At 40.7% G+C, this 24,032-nt stretch overlaps 1 protein-coding gene across 2 annotated transcripts in view; it reads right to left on the bottom strand.

Annotated features, from left to right (window-relative positions):
• LOC109934644 (lipopolysaccharide-responsive and beige-like anchor protein) overlaps positions 1–24,032 on the bottom strand; it is a 722,782-nt gene that overhangs the window by 254,043 nt on the left and 444,707 nt on the right. For both annotated transcript variants that reach the window (XM_048614313.1, XM_048614252.1), the window contains exons 27-29: positions 20,665–20,782; positions 19,282–19,384; positions 17,987–18,102 (exon numbers count right to left, since the gene is read on the bottom strand). In XM_048614313.1, the coding sequence (XP_048470270.1) occupies positions 17,987–18,102; positions 19,282–19,384; positions 20,665–20,782 (337 nt within the window). The remainder of the gene's footprint in view (positions 1–17,986; positions 18,103–19,281; positions 19,385–20,664; positions 20,783–24,032) is intronic.

Here is a 24,032-nt window from a genome sequence, read left to right as displayed (position 1 = left end):
ACATAACTTCCCACACACGAAGCTATGCTAACTTGCCTTTCCAAATGCATGTAGATCCCATCTCTCAGCTTACCCACCACTGACATTAGGCACACTAGTCTGTAGTTCGCTGGCTTTTCCTTGCAACCTTTCTTAAATAATGCACAACATTACTTATAAGGAAAGGGTGGATAGACTGGGACTTTTTTCACTGCACCGTAGGAGGTTGAGAAGTGACCTCCTGATAGAAGTTTATAAAATAATGACAGGTAAAGGTAGAGTTAATGGTAGTTGCCTTTCCCTAAGGTGGGAAATTTCAAGACTTTTTTTTAGGTAAGAGGAGAGAGTTTTAAAAAAGAAATAAGAGGCAAAGTTTTTACACAGAGGATGGTTTGTGTGTGGAATGAACTTCCTGATGAAGTGGTGGATGCAGATATAATTACAACATTTAAAAAACATTTGGATGGATATATGAGCAGGAAAGGTTTGGAGGGATATGGCCAGTAGGAGGGAGCTGGGACTAGTTTAGTTTGGGATTATGTTCAGCAAGAATTGGTTGGACCGAAGAGTCTGTTTCTATGTTGTATGACTCTATTAGTCACACACCAGTCCTCCAGTACTTCGTCCGTGTTTATAGATGATAACAAATATCTCTGCTAGGAGCCCTGCAATTTGTTCCCTAGTTTTCCACAATGTCCTGAATTACATTTGATCAGGTCCAAGGGATTTATCTACCTCTTTGCATTTTAAGACCTCCAGCACCTTCTCTTCTGTAATGTGGATTACTTTCAAGACTTCACTATTTATTTCCTGAGTTCTTTAGCTACCATGTCTTTCTTTACTGACGAGGTGGTGATGGCTTGGTGGTATTATTGCTCGACTGTTAATCTAAAGACCCAGATAATGTTCTGGGGACCTGGGTTTGAATCCCACCATGGCAGATGGTGAAATTTGAATTTAATAAATATCTGGAACTAAGAGTTAATGATTACCGTGAATCCATTGTCAATTGTTGGAAAAATCCATCTGGTTCACTTAACGTTCTTTAAGGAAGCAAAGTGCCATTCCTACCTGGTCTGGACTACATGTGACTCCAGACCCACTGCAACGTGGTTGACTCTTAACTGCCCTCTGGGCAATTAGCGATGGGCGATAGATGCTGCCTAGCCAGTGACGCCCTCATGCCATGAATGGATAAAGAAGAAAAAAAAAATATTCATTTAAGATCTCACCCATCTCCTGTGGGTCCACACATAGATGACCTTGTTGATCCTTAAGGGGTCCTATTCTCTCCCTAGTTACTCTTTTGTCATTAATATACTTGTAGAATCTTAGATTTGGCAGATATCTCGTGTCCTCTTTTTGCCCTCCTCATTTCTCTCTTAAGTGTACTCCTACACTCTCTGTATTCCTCAAGGGATTCACTTGATCCCAGCTGTCTATACCTGATACATGCCTTCTTTTTCTTGACCAGGTCCTCAACAACTCTAGTCATCCAGTGTTCCCTCCTCCTGCCAGCCCTGCCCTTCTCACTAACAGGAACATGCTGGTCTTGAACTCTCATTATTTCACTTTTGAAAGTCTGCTAGTTGCCAGTTACCTGCGAACAACCTCCCCCAATCAACTTTTGAAAGCTCCTGTCTAAAACCTTGCACCAATTTAGAACTTTAACTTGTGGACCAGGCCTTTCCTTTCTATTTTAAAACTAATAGAAATATGGTCACTCGTCCCAAAGTACTCTCCCACTAACACCTCAGTTACTTGCCCTGCCATATCTCCCAAGAGGTGGTCAGGTTTTGCCCTTCTCTAGTAGGGCCATCTACATATTTATTGAGAAACGTTTCCTGAAAACACTTAACAAATTCCTCCCTATCCAAACCCTTAACACTGTGGCAGTCCCAGCCTATATTTGGAAAGTTAAAATCCCCTACTATTATAACTCTTTTGTTCTTACAGGTATCAGTGATCTCCCTACATACTGGCTCCTCAATTTCTTCCTGACTATTGGGGGGCCTATAGGACAATCCCATCAAAGTGATCACTCTCTTTTTATTTCTCAGTTCTACCCATTTAGCTTCCATTTGACAATTCCCCAGAAATATCCTCTCTAAATGCTGCCGTGATGTTTTCCCTAATCAAAAACTCTCTTGCCTCCCCCTCCTATCCTTCCTATAGGATCTGTGCCCTGGAACATTGAGCTGCCAGTCCTGTCCTTCCATCAGGCAATGTTTCTGTAATTCTAGTCCTATGTTTCCATCCATGCCCCGAGTTGCACAGAGAGATCTGGGTATTCAGGTCCATTTTACCCTGAAGGTGGCAACGCAGGTCGATAGAGTGGTCAAGAAGGCATACGGCATGCTTTCATTCATCAGACGGGGTATTGAGTACAAGAGTTGGCAGGTCATGTTACAGTTGTATAGGACTTTGGTTCGACCACATTTGGAATACTGCGTACAGTTCTGGTCGCCACATTACCAAAAGGATGCGGATGCTTTGGAGAGGGTGCAAAGGAGGTTCACCAGGATGTTGCCTGGTATGGAGGGCGCTAGCTATGAAGAGAGGTTGAGTAGATTAGGATTATTTACATTAGAAAGACGGAGGTTGAGGAGGGACCTGATTGAGGTCTACAAAATCATGAGAGGTATAGTCAGGGTGGATAGCAAGAAGCTTTTTCCCCAGAGTGGGGGACTCAATTACTAGGGGTCACTATTTCAAGATGAGAGAAGAAAAGTTTAAGGGAGATATGCGTGGAAAGTTCTGTACGCAGAGGGTGGTGGGTGCCTGGAATGCGTTGCCAGCGGAGGTGGTAGAGGCGGGCGCGATAGCATCATTTAAGATGTATCTGGACAGATACATGAATGGGCAGGGAGCAGAGGGATACAGATCCTTGGAAAATAGGTGACAAGTTTAGATAGATAATCTGGATCGGTACAGGCTTGGAGGGCCAAAGGGCCTGTTCCTGTGCTGTAATTTTCTTTGTTCTTTGAGTTCATCGGCCTTACCGGTCAGGCCTCTCGCATTGAAATAAAGCAGTTTAATTCATCAGTCTTCCCCCATCCTGCCATACTCTTGCCTGCCCGGTATATTTAACTTGATCTCTTTTACTTCTGCATTTGCCGCAAACTTCTCTTGTTTCACTACTGTGTAAGGTCCCAACCCCTGCCAGACTAGTCCGAGTAGTTCAGGTGGAACCTGTCCCTTCTGTACAGGTCACCTCTGCCCAAGAAGAGATCTCAATGATCCAAAAATCTGAATCCCTGTCCCCTGCACCAACTCCTCAGCCACGCATTAATCTGCCTTATACTCCTATTCCAACTCTCATTGGTGGTGGCACCAGGAGTAATCCAGATATTACTACCCTTGAGGTCCTGCATTTTAACCTCCTCCCTAACTCCTTAATTTCATTCTGCAGGACCTCATCCCTTTTCCTATCTTTGTCATTGGTACCGATGTGTGCAATGATTCTGGCTGCTCACGGTCCTCTTTCAGCATTTGTGCAACTGCTCCAAGATGTCCAAGACCCTCGTACCTGGGAGGCAACACATCATTCTGGAGGCTCACTTGTGGCTGCAGAAACACCTGTTGTGCCCCTGACTAGACAGTCCTTTATCATAATTACTCGCTTAGGCTTTGCCATATCTGCTTTACAGCAGAGCAAGTCATGGTGCCAAAGGCCTGGCTGCTGCTGCTATTTTCCCCTGAGAAGCTATCCCCTCCAGCTGTATCCATAACGGTATCTTGTTTGAGATACCTGCCTATCTCTCCCGGTGGTCACCCATCTACCTTACAGAACGTCCAGTGTGACCACCTCCATGAAGCTACTTTTTATCACACTCTTTGCTCTATATAGCATTTGTGTCATCAAAAGTCCTGAATTTATTCACACTGTTGAAAGCCGACCAAGGTTACGAGTGTAAGTAGAGATGACTGCATATTTAGACAAAAATTTTCATAGAATCCCTGTTACAGAAAAAGGCCTTTTGGACCATCAAGTCTGCACTCACCCCAGAAGAGCATCCCACGTAGACACAGACACCTACACTATCCCCATAACCCCAAAATTACCATTGCTAATCCACCTAGCCTGCACATGAAGGCACAACTGTAAACCTTGGATGAACCACAAAATCCACTCCCTACTGATGACCTTTGTGCAGCATTCAAGTCAGAGACCCAGACCAATACCAGAAATCCAGATATGACCTCCGCAAAGCCATCGGGAATGCCAAAAAGCACAACCAGACCAAGTTAGAGGCCCAAACCTACTAAACAGACTTCTGAGGGACATAGATAAGCTGCAGAGCTGGGCTGAGAGGTGGCAAATGGAGTTTAATGCGGAAAAGTGTGAGGTGATTCACTTTGGAAGGAGTAACACGAATACAGAGTACTGGGCTAATGGTAAGATTCTTGGTAGTGTGGATGAGCAGAGAGATCTCGGTGTCCATGTGTATCGATCCCTGAAAGTTGCCACCCAGGTTGATAGGGTTGTTAAGAAGGCGTACAGTGTGTTAGGTTTTATTGATAGAAGGATTGCGTTTCGGAGCCATGAGGTCATGTTGCAGCTGTACAAAACTCTGGTGCGGCCAGAGTATTGCGTACAGTTCTGGTCGCCGCATTATAGGAAGGATGTGGAAGCGTTGGAAAGGGTGCAGAGGAGATTTACCAGGATGTTGCCTGGTATGGAGGGAAGGTCTTATGAGGAAAGGCTGAGGGTTTTGAGGCTGTTTTCGTTAGAGAGAAGAAGGTTAAGAGGTGACTTGATGGAGACATACAAGATGATCAGAGGATTAGATAGGGTGGACAGTGGGAGCGTTTTTCCTCGGATGGTGATGGCTAGCATGAGGGGACATAGCTTTAAATTGAGGGGTGATAGATATAGGACAGATGTCAGAGGTAGGTTCTTTACTCAGAGAGTAGTAAGGGCGTGGAATGCCCTGCCTGCAAAAATAGTAGGCTCGCCCACTTTAAGGGCATTTAAATGGTCGTTGGATAAACATATGGATGATAATGGACTAGTGTAGGTTAGATGGGCTTCAGATTGGTTTCACAGGTCGGCGCAACATCGAGGGTCGAAGGGCCTGTACTGCGCTGTAATGTTCTATGTTCTATGCCGCCTAAACAATATTACAGGATACAAAATGAAGTAGCGCAAGCTAATGGACAAAGACACATCCCTCCTTGACATGCTTAACGTTTTCTACACTCGGTTTGAACGAAATGCCAGTGGCGCGGTGATGCCTGCCTCAACAGCCCCAGACATACCTGTTCCCTCGGTCACGACTGCAGATTTCAAATCAGTCTTCCTGGGAGTCAATACAAGGAAAGTGACAGGCCTGGACGGTGTCCCCAGCCGAGCAATCAAATCCAGTGTGGACCAACTGGTGGGTGTATTCACTGACATCTTCAACCTGTCCCTCCTATAAGCCAAAGTCCCTACCTGCTTCAAGAAGACCACCATCATCCCAGTACCTAAGAAAGCACATGCAACATGCCTTAATGACTACCGCCCCAGTTGCTCTGACCTCAATAATCATGAAGCGCTTTGAGAGGGTGGTCATGGCCCAGATCAATTCCAGTCTCCTAGCCTGCCTCGATCCCTTACAATTTGCTTACTGACGTAACAGTTCCACAGTGGATAGCAGTTCCCTCGCCTTGCACTCATCCCTGGAACATCTGGGAAACATGTACACCTATGTCAGACTCCTGCTCATTGACTACAGCTCCATCTTCAATGTTATTATCCCCTTCCGACTGATCTCAATACTCAAAAACCTTAGTCTCAGTCCATCCTCTGCAACTGGATCCTCAGCTTTCTGACCCACAGACCGCAATCAGTGAAGATAGGTAACTGCACCTCCTCCACAATAACACTCAACACTGGACACGCCAAAAATGCTTGCCCAGCCCCCTACTGTACTCCCTGTACACCCACGACTGTGTTGCCAAATTCCGAATGAACGCCATCGACAAGTTCGCTAAGAACACCACCAGAGTAGGACAGATATCTAACAACAACGAGTCAAAATTCAGAAGGGAGATACAGAGTTTGGTGATGTGGTGCAATGAGAACAACGTCAGCAAAACTAAAGAACTGATCATTGACTTCAGAAAAAAAAAAGGAGAACACAGTCCTATCTACATCAACGGAACCAAGGTTGAGAAGGCGGACAGCATTAAGTTCCTCAGAGTAACAATAATCAACAACCTGTCCTGGATGTTCCATGCAGTTGCAACAGTCAAGAAGGCACAACAATGCCTCTTCTTCCTCAGGCGGCACAGGAAATTTGGCATGTCCATAAGGACCCACACCAAATTCTATAGATGCACCATTGAAAGTCTACTGTCTGGATGCAAACCAGCCTGGTATGGCAACTGCTCTGCCCAAGACTGTAAGAAACTACAGAAGGTTGTATGCACAGCCCAGACCATCACAGAAGCCAACCTTCCATCCATGGACTCCATTTACATGGCTTGTTGCTGCAAAAAGGCAGCCAACATCATCAAAGACCCATCATGCCCTATTAATGACCTCCTACAACCTCTTCTGGCAGGCGGAAGATACAGAAGCCTGAACACGCGCACCTGCAGATTCAGGAACAGTTTCTTCCTGGCCGTTATTAGACGGATAAATGGACTCTCTAGCCTCAAATAATGATGATCTTGCTAGCACACACCCTGTGCAACGTAACCTGTGTGCTTCTGTCTAAGTCTTTTTACAACCTTTGATCTGTATGTCTTTGCTTACAATGATCTACCTGTACTGCTTGTAAACAAAGTTTTTCACTGTACTTCGGTACATGTGACAATAAATCAATCAAAGAGAGGTAGTAAGGTAAACAGATTTAGGCAATGATTTGCAGATAAATAAAACAAGATGCTGAGGGCAGTGCAAATAAACGAGTGACTGTACAGGATACTAGACTCAGGACACTGGTAGGGAGGTTTGCTTAGCAAGATGTGGAAGGATGGATTGCCTTAGCCATAAAAGATGATATGAAGGTGGGTCGAGTTGTGGATAGTGCAAAGGGCTGTTCTAGGTTACAAAGGGACATTGATAGGATGCAGAGCTGGGCTGAAAAGTGGCAGATGGAATTTAACCCTGAAAAGTGTGAGGTGATTCATTTTGGAAGGACAAACTTGAAAGCAGAATACAGGGTTAACGGAAAGATTCTTGGCAGTGTGGAGGAGCAGAGGGATCTTGGGGTTCATGACCACAGTACCCTGAAAGTTGCCACCCAGGTGGATAGAGTTGTTAAGAAGGCATATGGTATGTTAGCTTTCATTAATAGAGGGACTGAGTTCAAGAGCCGTGAAGTTATGCTCCAGCTATACAAAAGCCTGGTTCGGCCACATCTGGAGTATTGCGTCCAGTTCTGGCCACCTCATTACAAGAAAGATGTGGAAGTGTTGGAAAAGGTGCAGAGGAGATTGACCAGGATGTTGTCTAGAATGGCGGGAAGGTCTTATGAGGAAAGGTTGAGAGAGCTAGGGCTTTTCTCTTTAGAACGACGAAGGATGACAGGTGACTTGATAGAGGTGTACAAAATGATCAGAGGTATAGATAAAGTGGACAGCCAGAGACTTTTTCCTAGGGTGGAGGTAGCTATTACGAGGGGGCATAGTTTTAAAGTGAAAGGAGGTAGATATAGGGGAGGCGTTGGAGGTAGGTTCTTTACTCAGAGAGTGGCTGGGGCGTGGAATGCATTGCCAGAGAGGGTAGTGGAGTCAGCTTCATTAGGGACATTTAGGCGGCTATTAGATAGGCATATGGATGATAGTGTAAGGTAGCGGTGGAGGTTAGATAGACCTTAGGTTTCGGGTAAAAGTTCGGCACAACATCGTGGGCCGAAGGGCCTGTACTGTGCTGTACTGTTCTATGTTCTTCTATGTTCTAACTGAATTGGCTGAAAACTGATATCTGTGATGCTAGTGTCCTCCAGAACATGCCGAGATGGATCACGGCCAAAACTTGTTGCAAATGATTCAGCATTATCTTTAGCACTAATGTGCCGGTCTCCCTTATTATTGAGGATGTGGACATCTGGGGAGCCTCCCATCTTGTGAGCTGCTTAATTGTCCATTCATGACTGGATGTGGCAGGATAGCAGAGCTTAGGGCTGATTAGTTTTTGACAAAAATACCTAGTTCTATCTATCATTTGCTGCTCCCACTGCTTGCTATGCAAGTAGTCTTGTGTTGTAGATTCACCAGGTTGACACCCCATTTTTAAGAATGCCTGGTGCTGCTCCTGCCCTCTTTATTGAACCAGGATCAGACCACGAGGTTGCAGATTGTGGTCAAGTGGTTGCTGATGGCGCATAGTACCTCATGAATGCCCAGCCTTGCATTGTTACACCTTTTCAAAATCTATCCCATTTAGCATGGTATTAGCGCCTCACAACACTACATAGGGTATCCTCGATGACAATATTGGACTTTGTCTCCATAAGGACTGTATCGAGGTCACTCCAACCATTTTTGTCTTGAACAGAGACATGAAGATTGGGTAGCAATGAGCTCAAGTATGTTTTTTCCTTACCACTTACCGCAGGACCAGTCTAGCAGCTACATCCTTTAGAACTCAACCAGTTCAGTCAGTGGTGGTATTGCGAACCACTCTTGGTAATGGACGTTGAGGTCCCTAACCAAGTACATCTGCACCCTTGCTACCATCAGTGCTTTTTTTCAAACGCCGTTCAACATGTATCAGCGATAATTCATTAATTATTCCACTGTTGTTGACCATGCCTAAGCTGTGTAATTCCCTCCTTAAAGCTCTCTGCCTTTCTTCCTGTTAAAACCTACTTCTCTTATCAAGTTTTTGATTTCCTGTTCTGATGTCTTCTAAGGTGGCTTAGCATCAAATTTATTTGGTAAAGCTTTTGTAAATTTCTTTGAAGTTATTAAAGATGCTGTATAAATGTAGGTTATTGCTAGACAGAACTATGGTAGATGAACTTCCATGTAGGTAAATGTGAGCTTATTAAGTTTAGAACAAAGAATGAATGGGGGTGGGGTACATGCTAATTGGCAAAAGATTCTCTTACCCACATTTGACCTGATGCCAGGAGATTTCATGAGGTCTAGAATCAATGTTGATAACTCTTGAGGACAATCTCCTCCTGGCTGTGCCACCAACTCTGGCAGTGACAAAGAATGTACTCAGGGATGGTATCTTGGACATTATCTCATTGGGAAATAGTAAAGTACGAAAATGATAAAGCAAAAGAGATAGATAAGGACAGTTGTGTTGTTACAAAGATATTTGTTTGGGAGTGACAGGAAAATCTCTTACTGGAAATGTGCTGGTTAGGAAAGAATTAGGTGAACTACAGAACAGGAGGGTTGACAGAGAAAGGTTGAAATGTCATTGGAGGGCAAGGATGGATGATGGATTGTGACTGCAGTTATAAAATGTTACAGACAATTTCAGGGAATTTTGGGAGCTGAGCAAGAAGTTAAATGGCAAAATTTCAATCCAGGGTCCTGACAAGGAAAGAGAGGGTTAATATGCAAGGGGTGGTTTAGGAAGGGAGAGGTATGCTTTGGAAAGAAATGGTGAACAGTATACACTACATGTGTAGAAGGGCCCATTTATGATGCTATTGAGTATTGGCTGGGCAGAGCAAATTGTTTGGAGGAGATCATTCGAGATAGAGATCTCGGTTAGATCTCTGTTCACCAAGGCATAAAAGTTGGCGGGAAATGGAAAAAATGAATCCATTGTTATTGTAGTATACCTTTGTGGAGCAACAATGGATATTTCGCTACAATAAAAGCCTTGTTAGTTCAATGATACATTGAACGTGATGATGCAAGATTATCCCTGGGTTGAAGAAACAGCAATGGTGAGATAGCTACATGCACACTCAACATCTGAAACAGAGAAGTGTACAAACATTTTGTACACAATGTCGGATGTGTGTTACAAGCACGAGTAGGTCATTCTGCCTCTCAACCCTAATCAATTACGGTGATGGCTGATTTGTATCATAACTTCATCCACTCAATGTGGTTCCACGTCCCTTATTATCCCTGACTAACTAACAAGTATATAAATCTTGGATTTATTAACAGAGTACCATTAGAATCTAATGCTTTTTGTGAAAGACATTTCCACGTTTCTAACATTTTCGCCAGAAGTGTTTCCTAACTTTTCCTGAATGATTCTGATTTAATGTCTTACTCCTCTTTTTACATTTTCCTCCAACTGAAAAAAATTCTTTATATCTACCCAATCAATTTATTCCAAAGTCCTAAATACTCCCATCAAATCAAGCCCCGTTTACCCCAGGGAATATAAATCTAGTTTATGCAATCTCACTTCATATCTGGGGCCCTGGTAACACCCTGATAAATCTATGCTGTTGTGCTTCCAAGGCCAACATGCTGTGAGGTACATTGGCCAGTACTATACAGAGTAGTCCAGATACATTCAAACCATTGTTACGTAACAAAATAACAAAACTTTCTCTTCTAGCAATCTAATTATAAGCACTAACTTTCCATTGCCCTTTATATATCTTATTATATTTTAGTCATCTAAGCCCACACATTACCAATTCTCTCAGCTTTCAAGTGTTCCTAGTCTTTCTCCATTCTAATACTACTCAGATCAATTCATTCCTTGATCCAAACCTAATAAGCTCACATTTACCTACATGGAAGTTCTTCTACCATAGTTTTGTCCAACAACGATCTATATTTATACAGCATCTCTAATGACTTCAAAGAATTTTACAAAAGCTTTATCAAATAAATTTGATACTAAGCCACCTCAGAAGATATCAGAACAGGAAACCAAAAACTTGGTAAAATAAGTAGGTTTTAAGCAGGAAGAAAGGCAGAGAAGTTAAAGGAGAGAATTACATAGCTTAGGCATGGTCAACAACAGTGGAGTGATTAAAATTGTTTATGTTCAAGACAACTAAATTTCAGAAGTGCAGATATCTCATAGGTTATTGGGGCTGAATGACATCACAGATATAAGGATAGATGAAGGGTGACCACGACTTGTTGCAGGTTAGGACACGGACACTACAGTTTTGGATGCTGTCAAGTTTACACAGGGCAGAAGAGAAAACTGCATAGGAATAATCAAGTCTCAAGGATTGTTAGCAGCAAATCAACCGAGGCAGAGCAGAGTCTGATGACATTAGGGAGATGTAAACAGTGATGGCACAGCTATGTGGCCAAAAGCTCATATGAGGGTCAAATATAGCACCAAAGTTATGCACAATTTGATTCAGTTTCAGACAGCTGCCAGGGAGAACGATGGAGTCAATAGCAAGGATACAAGGACTTTGTAACAAGAACCAAATGTACAACCTCAGTCTTTTCAATTTAGAAAGGGGTTTCCGATTATCCTGTGCCGGATGTAGGACAAGCAGTCTGACAATTTATAGATAGCAGAGCAGTTGAGAGAGGTAGTAATGAGATAGATTGGCGTTTGAACATTAGTGAACCAGATAGTTCAATCACTAATGTCCTTTAGGCAAGGAATCTGCCATCCTTACCTGATCTGGCCTAAACGTCACTCCAGATCTCATGCAATATGGTTGATTCTTAACTGCCGTCTGGGCAATTAGGGATGGACAATAAAAGCTCGTCCAGTCAACGATGCCCTCATCCCGTGAATGAATAATAAATAAAGAAAGAGGACTGGCTAACTAATAAAAAGGAGGGGGCGGCACAGCGGCTCAGGCGTTAGCACTGCTGCCTGACAGTGCCAGGGACCCAGGTTTGATTCCACCTTCGGACGACTGTCTGCGTGGAATTTGCACATTCTCTCCTTGTCTGTGTGGGTTTCCTCCGGGTGGTCCGGTTTCCTCCCGCAGTCCAAAGATATGCAGGTTAGGTGGATTGGCCATGCTGAATTGCCCATAGTGTTCAGGGATGTGTAGGCTAGGTGGGTTATAGGGGGATGGGTCTGGGTGAGATGCTCTGAGGGTCGGTGTATACTTATTGGGCCGAAGGGCCTATTTCCACACTGTAGGGATTCTATTTTAAAAAAAAGTCAGGGATTTGGGATCGGGAAAGAAACTTGTAAATAGAAGAATGCCACAGGGATAAGAGATGGGGCCACAATTGTTTACAATATATATTCATGACTTGGATGAGAAAAGTGAATGTATTATAGTCAAGTTTGTGGGCGAGACAAAAAAAAGTGCAAGGGCAAATGGTGAGGATGTCACAAAGAATCTGCACAGGGATATGGACAGGTTAAGTGTGTGGGCAAAAAGCTTGGCACGTGGCATATAATATGGGAATTTGTAAGGTTATGCACTTTGGAAAGAAGAATAGAGGGATTGAATATTATTTAAATGGGGAAAGGCTACAGAAAGCTGCAGAGGAATTTGGGAATCCTTATCCACGAATCATAAAAAGCTCACATCCAAGTTCAGCGGTAATCAGGACGGCAAATGGAATGCTGGCCCTTTTTTTCAATGGAATGGAGTATAAAAGTAGGGAACAGTTGCAAAAACTGTACAAGGCACTAGTCAGACCACTGCTGGAACACTGTGAACAGTTTTGGACCCCTTATTTAAAGATAGATCTATCGGCAATGGAGGCAATCCAAAGAAGGTTAGTTCAGCTGATGCCAGTTATGGAGGAACTGTTTTATGGAGAGTGGTGGGATAGATTGGGCCTGTACTCATTGGAATATAGAAGAATGAGAGATGACATTATTGAAACATTCAAGATTCCGCTGGGATTTGACAGGGTAGGAAAGAAAGATGTTTCCTATTTTGGGACAGTCCTAGACCAGAGTGCATAATGTCAGAATAAAGGGTCACATATTTAAGACAGAGGTGTGGATAAATTTATTCTGTCAGAGGCTAGTTAATCTGCGGAATTATTTACTGCAAACAGCTGTCGAGGCTGGGTCGTTAAGTATATTCAAGACTGAGACAGACCGATTTTTAATCGGTTAGGGGATCTAGGGTTGTAGAGAAAAGGCAGGAAAGTAGAGCGGAGAACTATCAGATCAGCCTTGATCTCACTGAATGGTGGGGCAGATTAAATGGGCTGAATGGCCTACTTCTGCTCCTATGTTTTACGGTCTACTGCTTTATTTATTTACTCAAAATTTAAATTAAGTTCCTGAGATATGACCTATTCTCTACCAATCTGTGTTGGTGCTTATGAATCAAATCAAATTTATTGAAGTGTTTCGTTACTCTATTCTTAATAATAGAATCCATTAACTACACCACAATATCCACTGGATTAACAGGTCTACAATTTTCTGGTTTCTCTCCTGCATTTTTGATTTAAAAAAATGAAGTTACATTTGAAATTTTCCAATCTGAGTGATGGGTGTCAGAGAAAGCTTCGGGTCATTGACCTTTGTTCTCCAGAATGACTGCACTAGAAGGAAAGCTAAGTTGTGAAGACAGTATCATGCTGTTTCCTCTGGTGGGAAAATCCATAATATTAAAATTATTCCTAGGTCAATTTGAAGTGAAATTAGGAATCAATTTCTTTCAAAAACTAATGAAAAATTTTAACTCTCATCCACAAAAGACCTTTATTGCCGGATCAATCGAAATTTTCAAGACTCAAATTGACAGATTTTTATGAGATAAGGTTATCAAGGTGGGAAAATGAAATTGAGATATAGATCAGAGATGATTGAATTAAATATCTTATGGATTTGAATGGTCTAACCCTCTTCTGAGGATTTTTCTCACTGTAGTCCAAGGTCACTGCAGCCCAGTATATATTTTCTATTATATTGACATACATTATCTTTGTTTCTTCATTAAGATAATCAACAGCTTGAAACAAACAACTTGCTCAAGGTAACATACAACCTTTAATTTGAGATGAGACATCAGGCAGTTCATATTTGAGATAATTTTCAAAAATAATCCATGCAAAATATGCACTATGTTATTGCCTTTTAAATCTCATCTATTAATGCACAGAATTTTACTTCTAAGGTAAATCCTTTCCTCCCAGTTTAGTTCAAAGTTTCCTATTTCTAAGCAAGATCCTCACACAGAACAGCATATAAACAGGCCACTTACAATCAAAGTTCAAGTATATTTTAATATTTAATAAGATTTGAGTAGTAGTCAAGGGAATAGTGTTACATGAATCAGCTGAAAGGAAGTGCACTCTAACAGCATGAAAAAGATAGTGTGTCAATTCTTATCCATTTATTTTTCTCCTCAAGGAGCATGGTTAAAAGCTGACAAAGCTTATTTTCTCTACTGGTCATTATGTTGGTTCACACACTTTCACTGAAACATCAGGCTGCATTTAGAGTTATGAACTGAAGCTTTAATATGCCTATTTATAAATTGGTGGTAGACTGTTCCAAACCTAAAAGGGCTGAAAAATGAAAGTGCAAACTGAATTTTATGTTCTATCTATTGGATCAAAGTTACAGGCTAAATAGTTAATGCAAGATTTGTAAGAAAAGAAACAATTCTAAGGCAATAGAGAAAGCCAAACAGATCTTACACTATACAAGCAATGGGAAAAAAAACAGAACATTTAGGAATGGATCATGAATGAGGCACAGGTACAACAACAAGTGAATAACTGTGTATAATTCTGCACACCAAACTACAGCAGGCATACCTAGGCATAGTGATTGTGCAATCAAATGGCTACCTAACTTATAACATCTTAAAAATGGAATTATTTGCTTTCAGAATTGTCAAGGTTCTTAAAGGAATAGATTAAATAAATCCCATTATGTTTGAAATTTCCACGAATTCAAGAATCAGAGCAGATGTGTAGTTGGCTTTAATTTAAATAAGGAAAGACCTGTATTTATGTAGTGCCACTCATGACCAATGGAGTTCTCAAAGCTCATTACAGCCAAAGTACTGTTGAACAGTATTCACTGTTCTAATGCAGGAGACATAGGTTACACAGAGTGATGAGTGTGAAGAATGAACTAACAAGCAAGGACATGTGAAAACCTAAGAAGCAATCAGATATTTTGAGGGACAGATGATTGAAGTGCACAGTCTTGGAATCAGTGAGGTGGATGATTTGCTAGCAAAACTGAAGCCCAAAGAATAAAAAGGAGTGACAACATGGATAAAAAGTTGGTTGGATAAACAGTGGTGTTGAACGTTTTTTTTCTTGGACTGGGGAAAGGTATGCAATTAGGTTCCACAGGGGTATTGTTTTTCTTGATTAATATAAAATGAACTGGATTGGGTACAGAGTACAATTTTAAAATGTTTAGAAGCTAAACTTCAAAGTATAAAACTATGAGGAAGGTAGTGATAGGTTTCATGACAGCAGAGAAATTGGTGAAATGGGTGAATAGGGGCAGGTTACATTTAATGTAGAGAAGTCACAGAATTATGCACAGCCCAGGAGTGTTCAAGCACATGCACATTCTTCCTTCCATCTATGGGACACAATACTGTTTGGCTTAGTCAGATACTAAAGCAGCCCATGTTCAAATGCAACAACATCTGGGCAAAATCCAGGCTTGGACTAACAAGTGGAAAGTAATATTCGTGCCAAACAAATACCAGGCAATGACCACTTCCAATAACAGACAATCTAATCACCGCCCTTTGACATTCAATGGCGTTACCATCACTGAATCTCCCACTATCAACATCCTTGGGGTTACCACTGACGAGAAACTCAACTGGACTCATGACATAAAGACAATGGCTACACGAGCAGGTCAGAGACTAGGAGTACTGCAGCAGGTAACTCCTGACTCCCCAAAGCTTGTCATCTACAAGGCCCAAATCAGGAATTTGATGGAATACTTCGTACTTTCCTGGACAGATGCAGCCCCAACAACATTCAAGAAGCTTGACACCATCTAGGACAAAGTAGCCCGCTTGACTGGCACCACATTCCCAAACATCACTCTCTTTACCACCGACGTTCAGTAGTAGCAGTGTGAACTATCTACAAGATGCATGGCAGAAATTCACAAAAGATCCTTAGACAGCACCTTCCAAACCCACAACCACTTCCATCTAGAAGGACAAGGGGAGCAGATACATGGGAACACCAAGCCACTCAGCATCTCGACTTGGGAATATATCACTGTTCCTTCATTGTTGCTGGGTCAAAATCCTGGAATTCCTTCCCAAAGGGCATTGTGAGTCAACTTACAGCATGTGGACTGCAGCAGTTCAAGAAGGCAGCTCACCACCACCTGCTCAAGGGCAACTAGAGACTGACAATAAAAATGCTGGCCAGCTACTGACATCCACATCCCACAAGTGAATATATATATAAATGCCTCTACTTATAAAGACCAAGATTCCATTCTCACAATATACCCTGCCACATTCAAAGATCAATGCATACGCACCCCAAATCTCCTTATTCCTTCTCACTGTTTAATCTGTACCATTAAATCTATTTCGCCTCTCCTTACCATTCCCGCCAAAATACATCACCTCATATTCTTTTATTAAATTCTATCTCCTACTTATCTTGCTGGTTTATCTATGTCACATTGTAGTTGATTGCAGTCACCCTCACTATTTGTTATGTTTCAACTTTTGAAACCATCAGCTAATGTTGAAACTTCACTCTGTATTCCAATATCCAACTCATTTGTATGCATTACAAAAATGATCCTAAAGCTGACCCTAGGGAAAACAAATGTCTACCATCCTGTAGTTCGAAAATAATGACCTAGCACTGCGCAATGTTTTTATCTTTAAGCCAGTTTGTATTCAAGTTGATATACCTTTTATTCCACGAATCACAATTTTGTTAAAAAACATTGCATGTAGAATTTGTCAAACAAATTCTTAAAAATCAACACTGACAACATCCCATCATCCATCTTCTCTGCATCATGGAAAAAATTAATTAGATTAGTCAAGTACAGACTGCAGTTTACATATCTGTAAGAAATGGCATATTTTGGAAGGAAGAATGAGGAGAATCAGTATAAAGTTAAAATTCTAAAGGGTTGCAGGAATAGACACAACTGTGCACAAATTGTTATTGTGGCAAAGAAGGTTGAGAGAGGGACTTAAAAAGCCATATGGATTCCAGGACTTTACAAATCGAGGCAGACCATATAAAAGCAAAGAAGTAATGCTGAACCTTTACAAAGCACTGGTTTAGTCCCATCTGAGTATTGTTTGGGAATCACATTTTAGAAGGATGTGAAGATTCTACAGAAAGTGCTGAAAAAAATTACGATAATGGTTTCAACAATGAAGGATTTGACTTACAAGGATAAATTGGAGAAGCTGTGGCTCTTCTACTTACAAAAGCAAAGCTTGAAGGTAGATTTGATAGATGTGTTCAAAATCATGAAAGGTCTTGACAGAATAGGTACAGAGAAATGGTTACCATTGACAGAAGGATGACGAATCAGGACTGCAATTTAAGGAGATTGGTAAAAGGACCAATAGTGACAAGAAGAAAAAGCTTTTTATATAGCAAGTGGTTAGGATGGAATGACAATTTGGTGGAGGTAAATTCAATCATGGCTTTCAAAAGCGAACTGAATAAGCAACTGAACAGAAAGAGAATGTAAGGATAGAGGTGGAGCCAGTGGAACTCACTTGGTTGCTCTTGCAAACAGCCAACAAGGATATGCTGGGCCGAATCACCTCCTTTAATCCTATAATCATTCGATGATTTTATGAGACTGCTTTCTACTCCAGTGCTTACTTTTGCTTCTCATTTTAATTTTGCCACACTGAAAATTTACATATGGGGAAATAGTGAAGGAGAATAAAATACAAATAAATTCTCATTTCTATTTAACTGATAATTTGTAAGGTCCTATGGTTCAAACATTTATTGCAAAATTAATAATCTATTTCTTTTTACCAGCACACATACATGGTCTCCTTTCAGAGCCAATTTGAACAGTCTCAAAACATTTCAACCCAATTTGGGAATAGCTTTTGTATTATGATATTGTTGCCTCTTGGTTGAGAGCATGCAGGTTACACAATACTTACATCCAATTCAACATACTTACAGTGCTTCATTTACAAAGAATAGATTTCAAATAGAAATTTCAGTTTTTCTTTACCAGCCATTGTGTTGAGGAACATAAGGTACTCAAAATTGGAGATTTCCCTCCGCTGCCAACGCTGCATCATATTGGACGCTTTGAAAAGTTGCCGGGGGCTTGCTAAGGTGATTCGTCTGCAGGTCAGAGAAAAAAAATCAAAAACAAAAATATTACGGTATTTCTTATTCCTTTGACTACAGTAGATGTGCAGGCTACTTTTTTTTAAAAAATCATCTTTCAGAATAAATACTTTAAATGCAAATTATATTTTATACCCATTGCTCTCCTATTTGTTGATTTGGCTCCAATCTCAGTAGAACATACAAAATGTATGTAGTGCAGTAGCTAAATTTCCATGCCAATGACATTTCCAGCTTGAATAAGAATGATCCAAGTTGAGCAATATTCTCACTCAGTACAAACCTAATTAATTTCATGCCATGTTGAAATATTACTTTACTGTACTATCTGCAAAAGAAATCAAAACTGCATTTGTATCAGGCAAGAATGAATTAATTATAATTAACAGTTTCTTTAAACTAAAGCTGGTAGTTTCCGTTCTCAGCTCAGCTCAGTCAGTGATCTGGCCTGGTTTCTCGGTGTTTCACTCACAACCAATTGCAATTTTCCAGCTTATGTGATTTTATGGCCATGATGTAAATGAGCTCAATGAAGGAATTCTACTTGGATATCAGTAGAGCTTTCCAGAGTTTTAATCATTCTGTTTAACTTTCCCAGCACAAATTTAATAGTTAGTCTCTCTCTCTCATGGCATCTGAAAACATTCAACACAAACAGAATGAAGCCTGACAAAAATTATAGTTGACAGCAACTGGATATTGTCATATGGCATGATTCGCATTCTTCTTTAGTTCTGAGAGGCAGTTTGCTCAGTTTCACAGCTGCACTAGTTCAATTAGTTCAACAAGGCCAAGTTGACACAAGGCAGTGCCATTTTAGTATTGATTTATGAATTTGGCATCAATACAGTAAATTACAAAATAAATGCATGGCAGATCTTAATGAATGAATTTTTTTAAGCAATAAAAAAACTCCAATGTTGGGTTTGGGTATATTAACACACAAGGTGTTCTGGTATGTTATGTACTTCTACACGCCAAGGGTAGGGATCTGTAACAACTTAACTTTTGCCGGTACAATAAAATGAGTAATGAATCAACACATTGCTCTGAATGTATATTTGATCATGAAGCACAAAAAATACAAGGAAAATGTGCGCTTTTAAAAATTCTACTCTGTGATGACAATATAATGAAAAATAAATGTACATTTAGAATAAAATGCTTGTATACCTGGTTTGAGGTAGCCCCAAACCTGTACCAACTCCGGCACGGGGCAAACAATGAACAACTTTCTTGACTGTAGCTTGATCTGGGAAGTTGAACATGACAGCAGCTGCCAAAGAAATAAACAATAATAGAACATTTTTTAACATGACATCACCTTCTGTGATTTATATTGTATTTTTGTTTAATAGAACATCTCTTTGCAATTAGATATATAACAGATGCAGAATTGCAAGCCCCTTTGTCTTTCCATAAATCACAGTTTTCAATGGGCAACGGGTTATTTCCGCTTCGTTGCTGAAATCCATTCCCAAAAAAGATTTCCTGATGCAAACATGACTATGGATTTAAACAAACTTTGCTGCATGGACATTATCATGAATTTTGAATTGTCTGCAGTGGTGATTTTGTGCAAAAATGTGTCACTATTTTAACTCATGCAAGGTCAACAGATTTATTAACTATTTTACAGAAGGTGAGTATTGTTACAATGCTGTAGTTTTTTTGGAGATGTTCCAACACATATGTCAATTATGTAATCTATTTACTCCAGAGGTTCTCCTTAAGCTTGAACTTGGATATATGATTTAATTCTGAATTTTAAGGAACATTTTTGAACACCTATCAAATAGCCATCTATATTTTTTAAAAAATCAAGTATCAAACATTAAAGGCAATTTTAAGTATTAAAATGAGAAGTTGTTTTCATGTACCAGGGATCTTTATTGACCCAAAACAGCCTACAATGAAGGTACACAGTTTTCTCGAAAATTAAGCTTGATAACTGTACCTTAAAATTTGATAGTTCTAAGATATAGGAAATTCCCTTATAAATTATTAGTTTAGGATTGATAATTCTGGAAAAAAAATGATTAAGCTCTTTGGGGAAAACAGCAAAAATCATTTGAATCATGTGCTTAATAGAGGCATTCTAAAGGGAATCAGATGGTTATTTGAAAAGGAACAATGCATCGGGTAATTAGGAGAAGGCAGGTGAATAGCACTATGTGAGACACTAATTTGGACAGCCAGTACAGACATGATGGGCCAAATGATCATTTTTCTATGCTGTAACAATTCTGTGATACCATGAAAGGCGATCTCCAAATTATAAGAAATTGCAACTTCTTCAGATATAAATGATGCTGCTTCAGCAACACATCTTGAGTCTTCCAGGTGAACTTTAAATGGTGTTTATTAAACCATAATACTATTTACATTCTTTACTCTGAATGGGTAGAAATTATATCATGTATGAAGCACTCCAAAAGCACTAGAAAACGGTTCAAAAGAATAAGAATAAAACAAAATCGGGCAAGTTAAATAGGTAAACAGAAAAGCACCAACCAAAAAAAAAAGTTCATGGAGCATTTTAGGAGTAAGACTTACTTCGATTGGCAATAAAAATTTCTAGTGCAGTATTCTGCAGTAGATAGCGCCTGGAGAAAATTGCACGGATTTCAGTGAACAACCATTTTCCATGAAGTCCTTCAGTATATGCCAGAATCTAGAGAAAACGAATGCAGGAAGAAAAGATTTATGAACTGATTCTAATAAGCTTCTAATTTTGGTCATTTAATAGTAAAGAACCTTAATACTGTTGAAAAAAATGAGAGATTTTGTTGAAGCTTTTTGACTTGCATTCATCAGGATAATTTGCAAGAATATCAATTTAGGGGGAATCCTAACATTTACACTGTATGAGAAGAGTGAGAGCCCAATTGGTTGGTATTGGACTCAGATTGGTAGATATGTTATCAGGGAGATGCACCAATTAATGATGATTGACAGTAAACTGTCAGGCTTTGTTGAAATTTTAAACCAGGTTGACTCTGATTGGTCAAGACCTTGCTCTGTGATATGAACCAATGCATGGTTGTCACTTATTTTGTTCAGCTGAAACAAGCACAAAACATGAACAAGCTTGCCTGTCTGCAAAGAACAGCACCCTGAGTATTAACATATATATAGCTTCTTACACATGAAAAAGTACACCAAAGTGCCAGCCAATTGGCTCTTTTAATTGGTTGTCAGCATAATTGCACAGTCAGGATTATCCAGAAAATGGTGTCCTATTATAGAATCACATCTAATCTTGGACACCGTGCTGTAAATTTTGTGTGGGATGATTGGGTACACTCAGTATTTTGCATGCTCTGAACATACAAAGAGATATACAAAGGGCGCTGCTGAGAAGCGACTGAGGAGGATTCTGGGAGGAATCAGCTCAGTCACCAGTGACCATCCAGGAGTGATTAAAGAGATGCTTTGCAGTTGAAGTGCTGCTGGAGGTTTAAGTGTGGGCTTCGGTGAGGAGGGCGATCAGCAACGAGCTAAGGGTAAGGTAAGATTCTGTTCTTTGTTCTTATTGTGGAAGATCAGGGGACAGTCTAGTGTCGCTAATGACTATGTCTGTAGGGGAGACAAGAGGAGTTGCATTTTTGATTAGGGAGAATGTCACGGCAGTACTGAGAGAGGGCATTCTTCAGGGTTCGTCTACTGGGGCTATATGGGTAGAACTGAGAAATAAAAAAGGGGGAGATTACTTTGATAGCATTGTGCTATAGGTCTCCCAGTAGTCGGCGGGAGATTGAGGTACAAATATATGAGGAGATTGCAGATAGCTACAAGAACAATACAGTATTAATAGCAAGGGATTTTAACTTTCCTAACATCGACTGGGACTGCCATAGTGTTAGGAGCTTGGATACAGAGAAATTTGTTAAGTGCATTCAGGAAGAATTTCTCATGCAGCATGTAGATGGCCTTACTAGGGAATGGAAAAAATTGACCTCCTCTTGGGAAATAAGGCAGGGCAAGAGACAGAAGTGTTAGTGGGGGAGTACTTTGGGACCAGTAACCTTAATTCCATTAGCTTTAAAATAGCTATGGAAAATAATAGGTCTGGTCCACTAGATAGAGTTCTAAATTGAAGCAAGGCCAATTTTGATGGTCTTAGACAGGATCTTTCAATAGTTGATTAGGGGAGGCTGTTTGCAGGCAAACGGACGTTTGATAAGTGAGAGGCTTTCAATAGTGAATTAATGAGAGTTCAGGGCCGTCATGTTCCTGTTAGAATGAAGGGTAAGGCTGGTAGGAGGGGGGAGCCCTGGATGACTTGTGCTATTGAGGCCCTGGTCAAGAAAGAGGAGCAGGCATATAACATGTATAGGCAGTTGGGATCAAGTGAATTCCTTGAAGAGTATAGAGGATGTTGGAGTACATTTAAGAGAAGAATTAGGAGGGCTAAAAGGGGACACAAGTCGGCTTTGGCAGATAAGGTAAAGGAGATTCCAAAGGGATTCTACAAGTACATGAAAGGCAAAACAAGGGGGAGAATAGGGCATTTTAAAGATCAACAAGGTTGTCTGTATGCGGAGCCACAAAAGATGGGCGAGATCCTAAATGAATATTTCTTGTCAGTTTTTACTGCCAAGAAAGACATGGATGCTAGGGAACCTGGAGAAATAAATAGTGATGCCTTGAAGAGAGTCTACATTAGAGAAGAGGTGGTGTTAGAAGTCTTAAAACGCATTAAGGTAGATCTCTGGGACCTGATTAATTATATCCCATGGATTTGTGGGAGATTAAGGAGGAAATTACAGGGGCCCTAGTGGAGATATTTGTATCATGGGTTAAGTGCCTGAAGACTGGAGGGCAACTAACTAAAGAAAGGCTACAGGGAAATGCTTGGGAACTACAGATCATTAAGTCTAACATCTGAGGTGGGTAAGTTGTTACAGGGGATTCTGAGAGACAGGATCTACAGGCATTTGGAGAGGCAAGAACTCATATAGGATAGTCAGCATGGCTTTACGCATGTGAAATCATGACTCACCAATTTGATTAAGTTTTTTAAAGGGATGACCGAGAAAGTAGATGAGGGCAGTGCAGTGGATGTTGTCTTCATGAACTTTAGCAAGGCCTTTGACAAGGTACTGCATGGTGGGAGTTGTTGAGTAAGATTAAATCGCATGGGATCCAGGGAGAGCTAGCCAATTGGATACAAAATTGGCTTGAAGGTAGAAGACAAAGACAAAGGCATGGGTCCACTGTTACTCGTCATTTATATAAATGATCTGGATGAGAACTCAGGGGGTATGGTTAGGATGTTTGCGAATGACACCAAGATTACTATAGTGGACAGTGAAGGAGGTTACCTGGGAATACAGCAAGATCTTGATGGGTCAATGGGCAGAAAAATGGCTGATGGAGTTCAGTCTGAATAAATGCAAGGTAGTGTATTTTGGTACAGCAAACAAGAGTAGGACTTATACAATTAATGGTAGGGCTTGGGTAGTGTTGTAGAACAGAGGGACCTAGGGGTGCAGGTACATTTTTTTTTTCTTTATTCATCTTTATTCATTCACGGTATGAGGGCGACTCTGGTTGGGCCAGCATTTATTGCCCATCCCTAAATGCCTAGATGACAGTTAAGAATCAACCACATTGCTGTAGGTCTGGAGTCACATATAGGCCAGACCAGGTAAGGATGGCAGTTTCCTTCCCAAAAGGGGATTAGTGAACCTGATGGTTTTTTCCAACTATCGACAATGGTTTCACAATCATCATTAGACTCTTAATCCCAGATTTTTTAAAATGGAATTCAAATTCCACCATCTGCCGTGGCAAGATTCAAACCCAAGTCCCCAGAACATTATCTGGGTCTCTGGATTAACTGTCCAGTGAAAATACCATTAGGCCATCACCTCCCTTTGCATGATTCTTTAAAGTTTGCATCACATATAGACAGGATG

Source organism: Rhincodon typus, chromosome 1 (genome assembly GCF_021869965.1).
Source record: "Rhincodon typus isolate 14 chromosome 1, sRhiTyp1.1, whole genome shotgun sequence".
In the NCBI taxonomy this organism is placed as follows: Eukaryota; Metazoa; Chordata; class Chondrichthyes; order Orectolobiformes; family Rhincodontidae; genus Rhincodon; species Rhincodon typus.
Note: the sequence above shows the minus strand (reverse complement) of the source record. Positions and strands in the feature narration are given on the sequence as shown.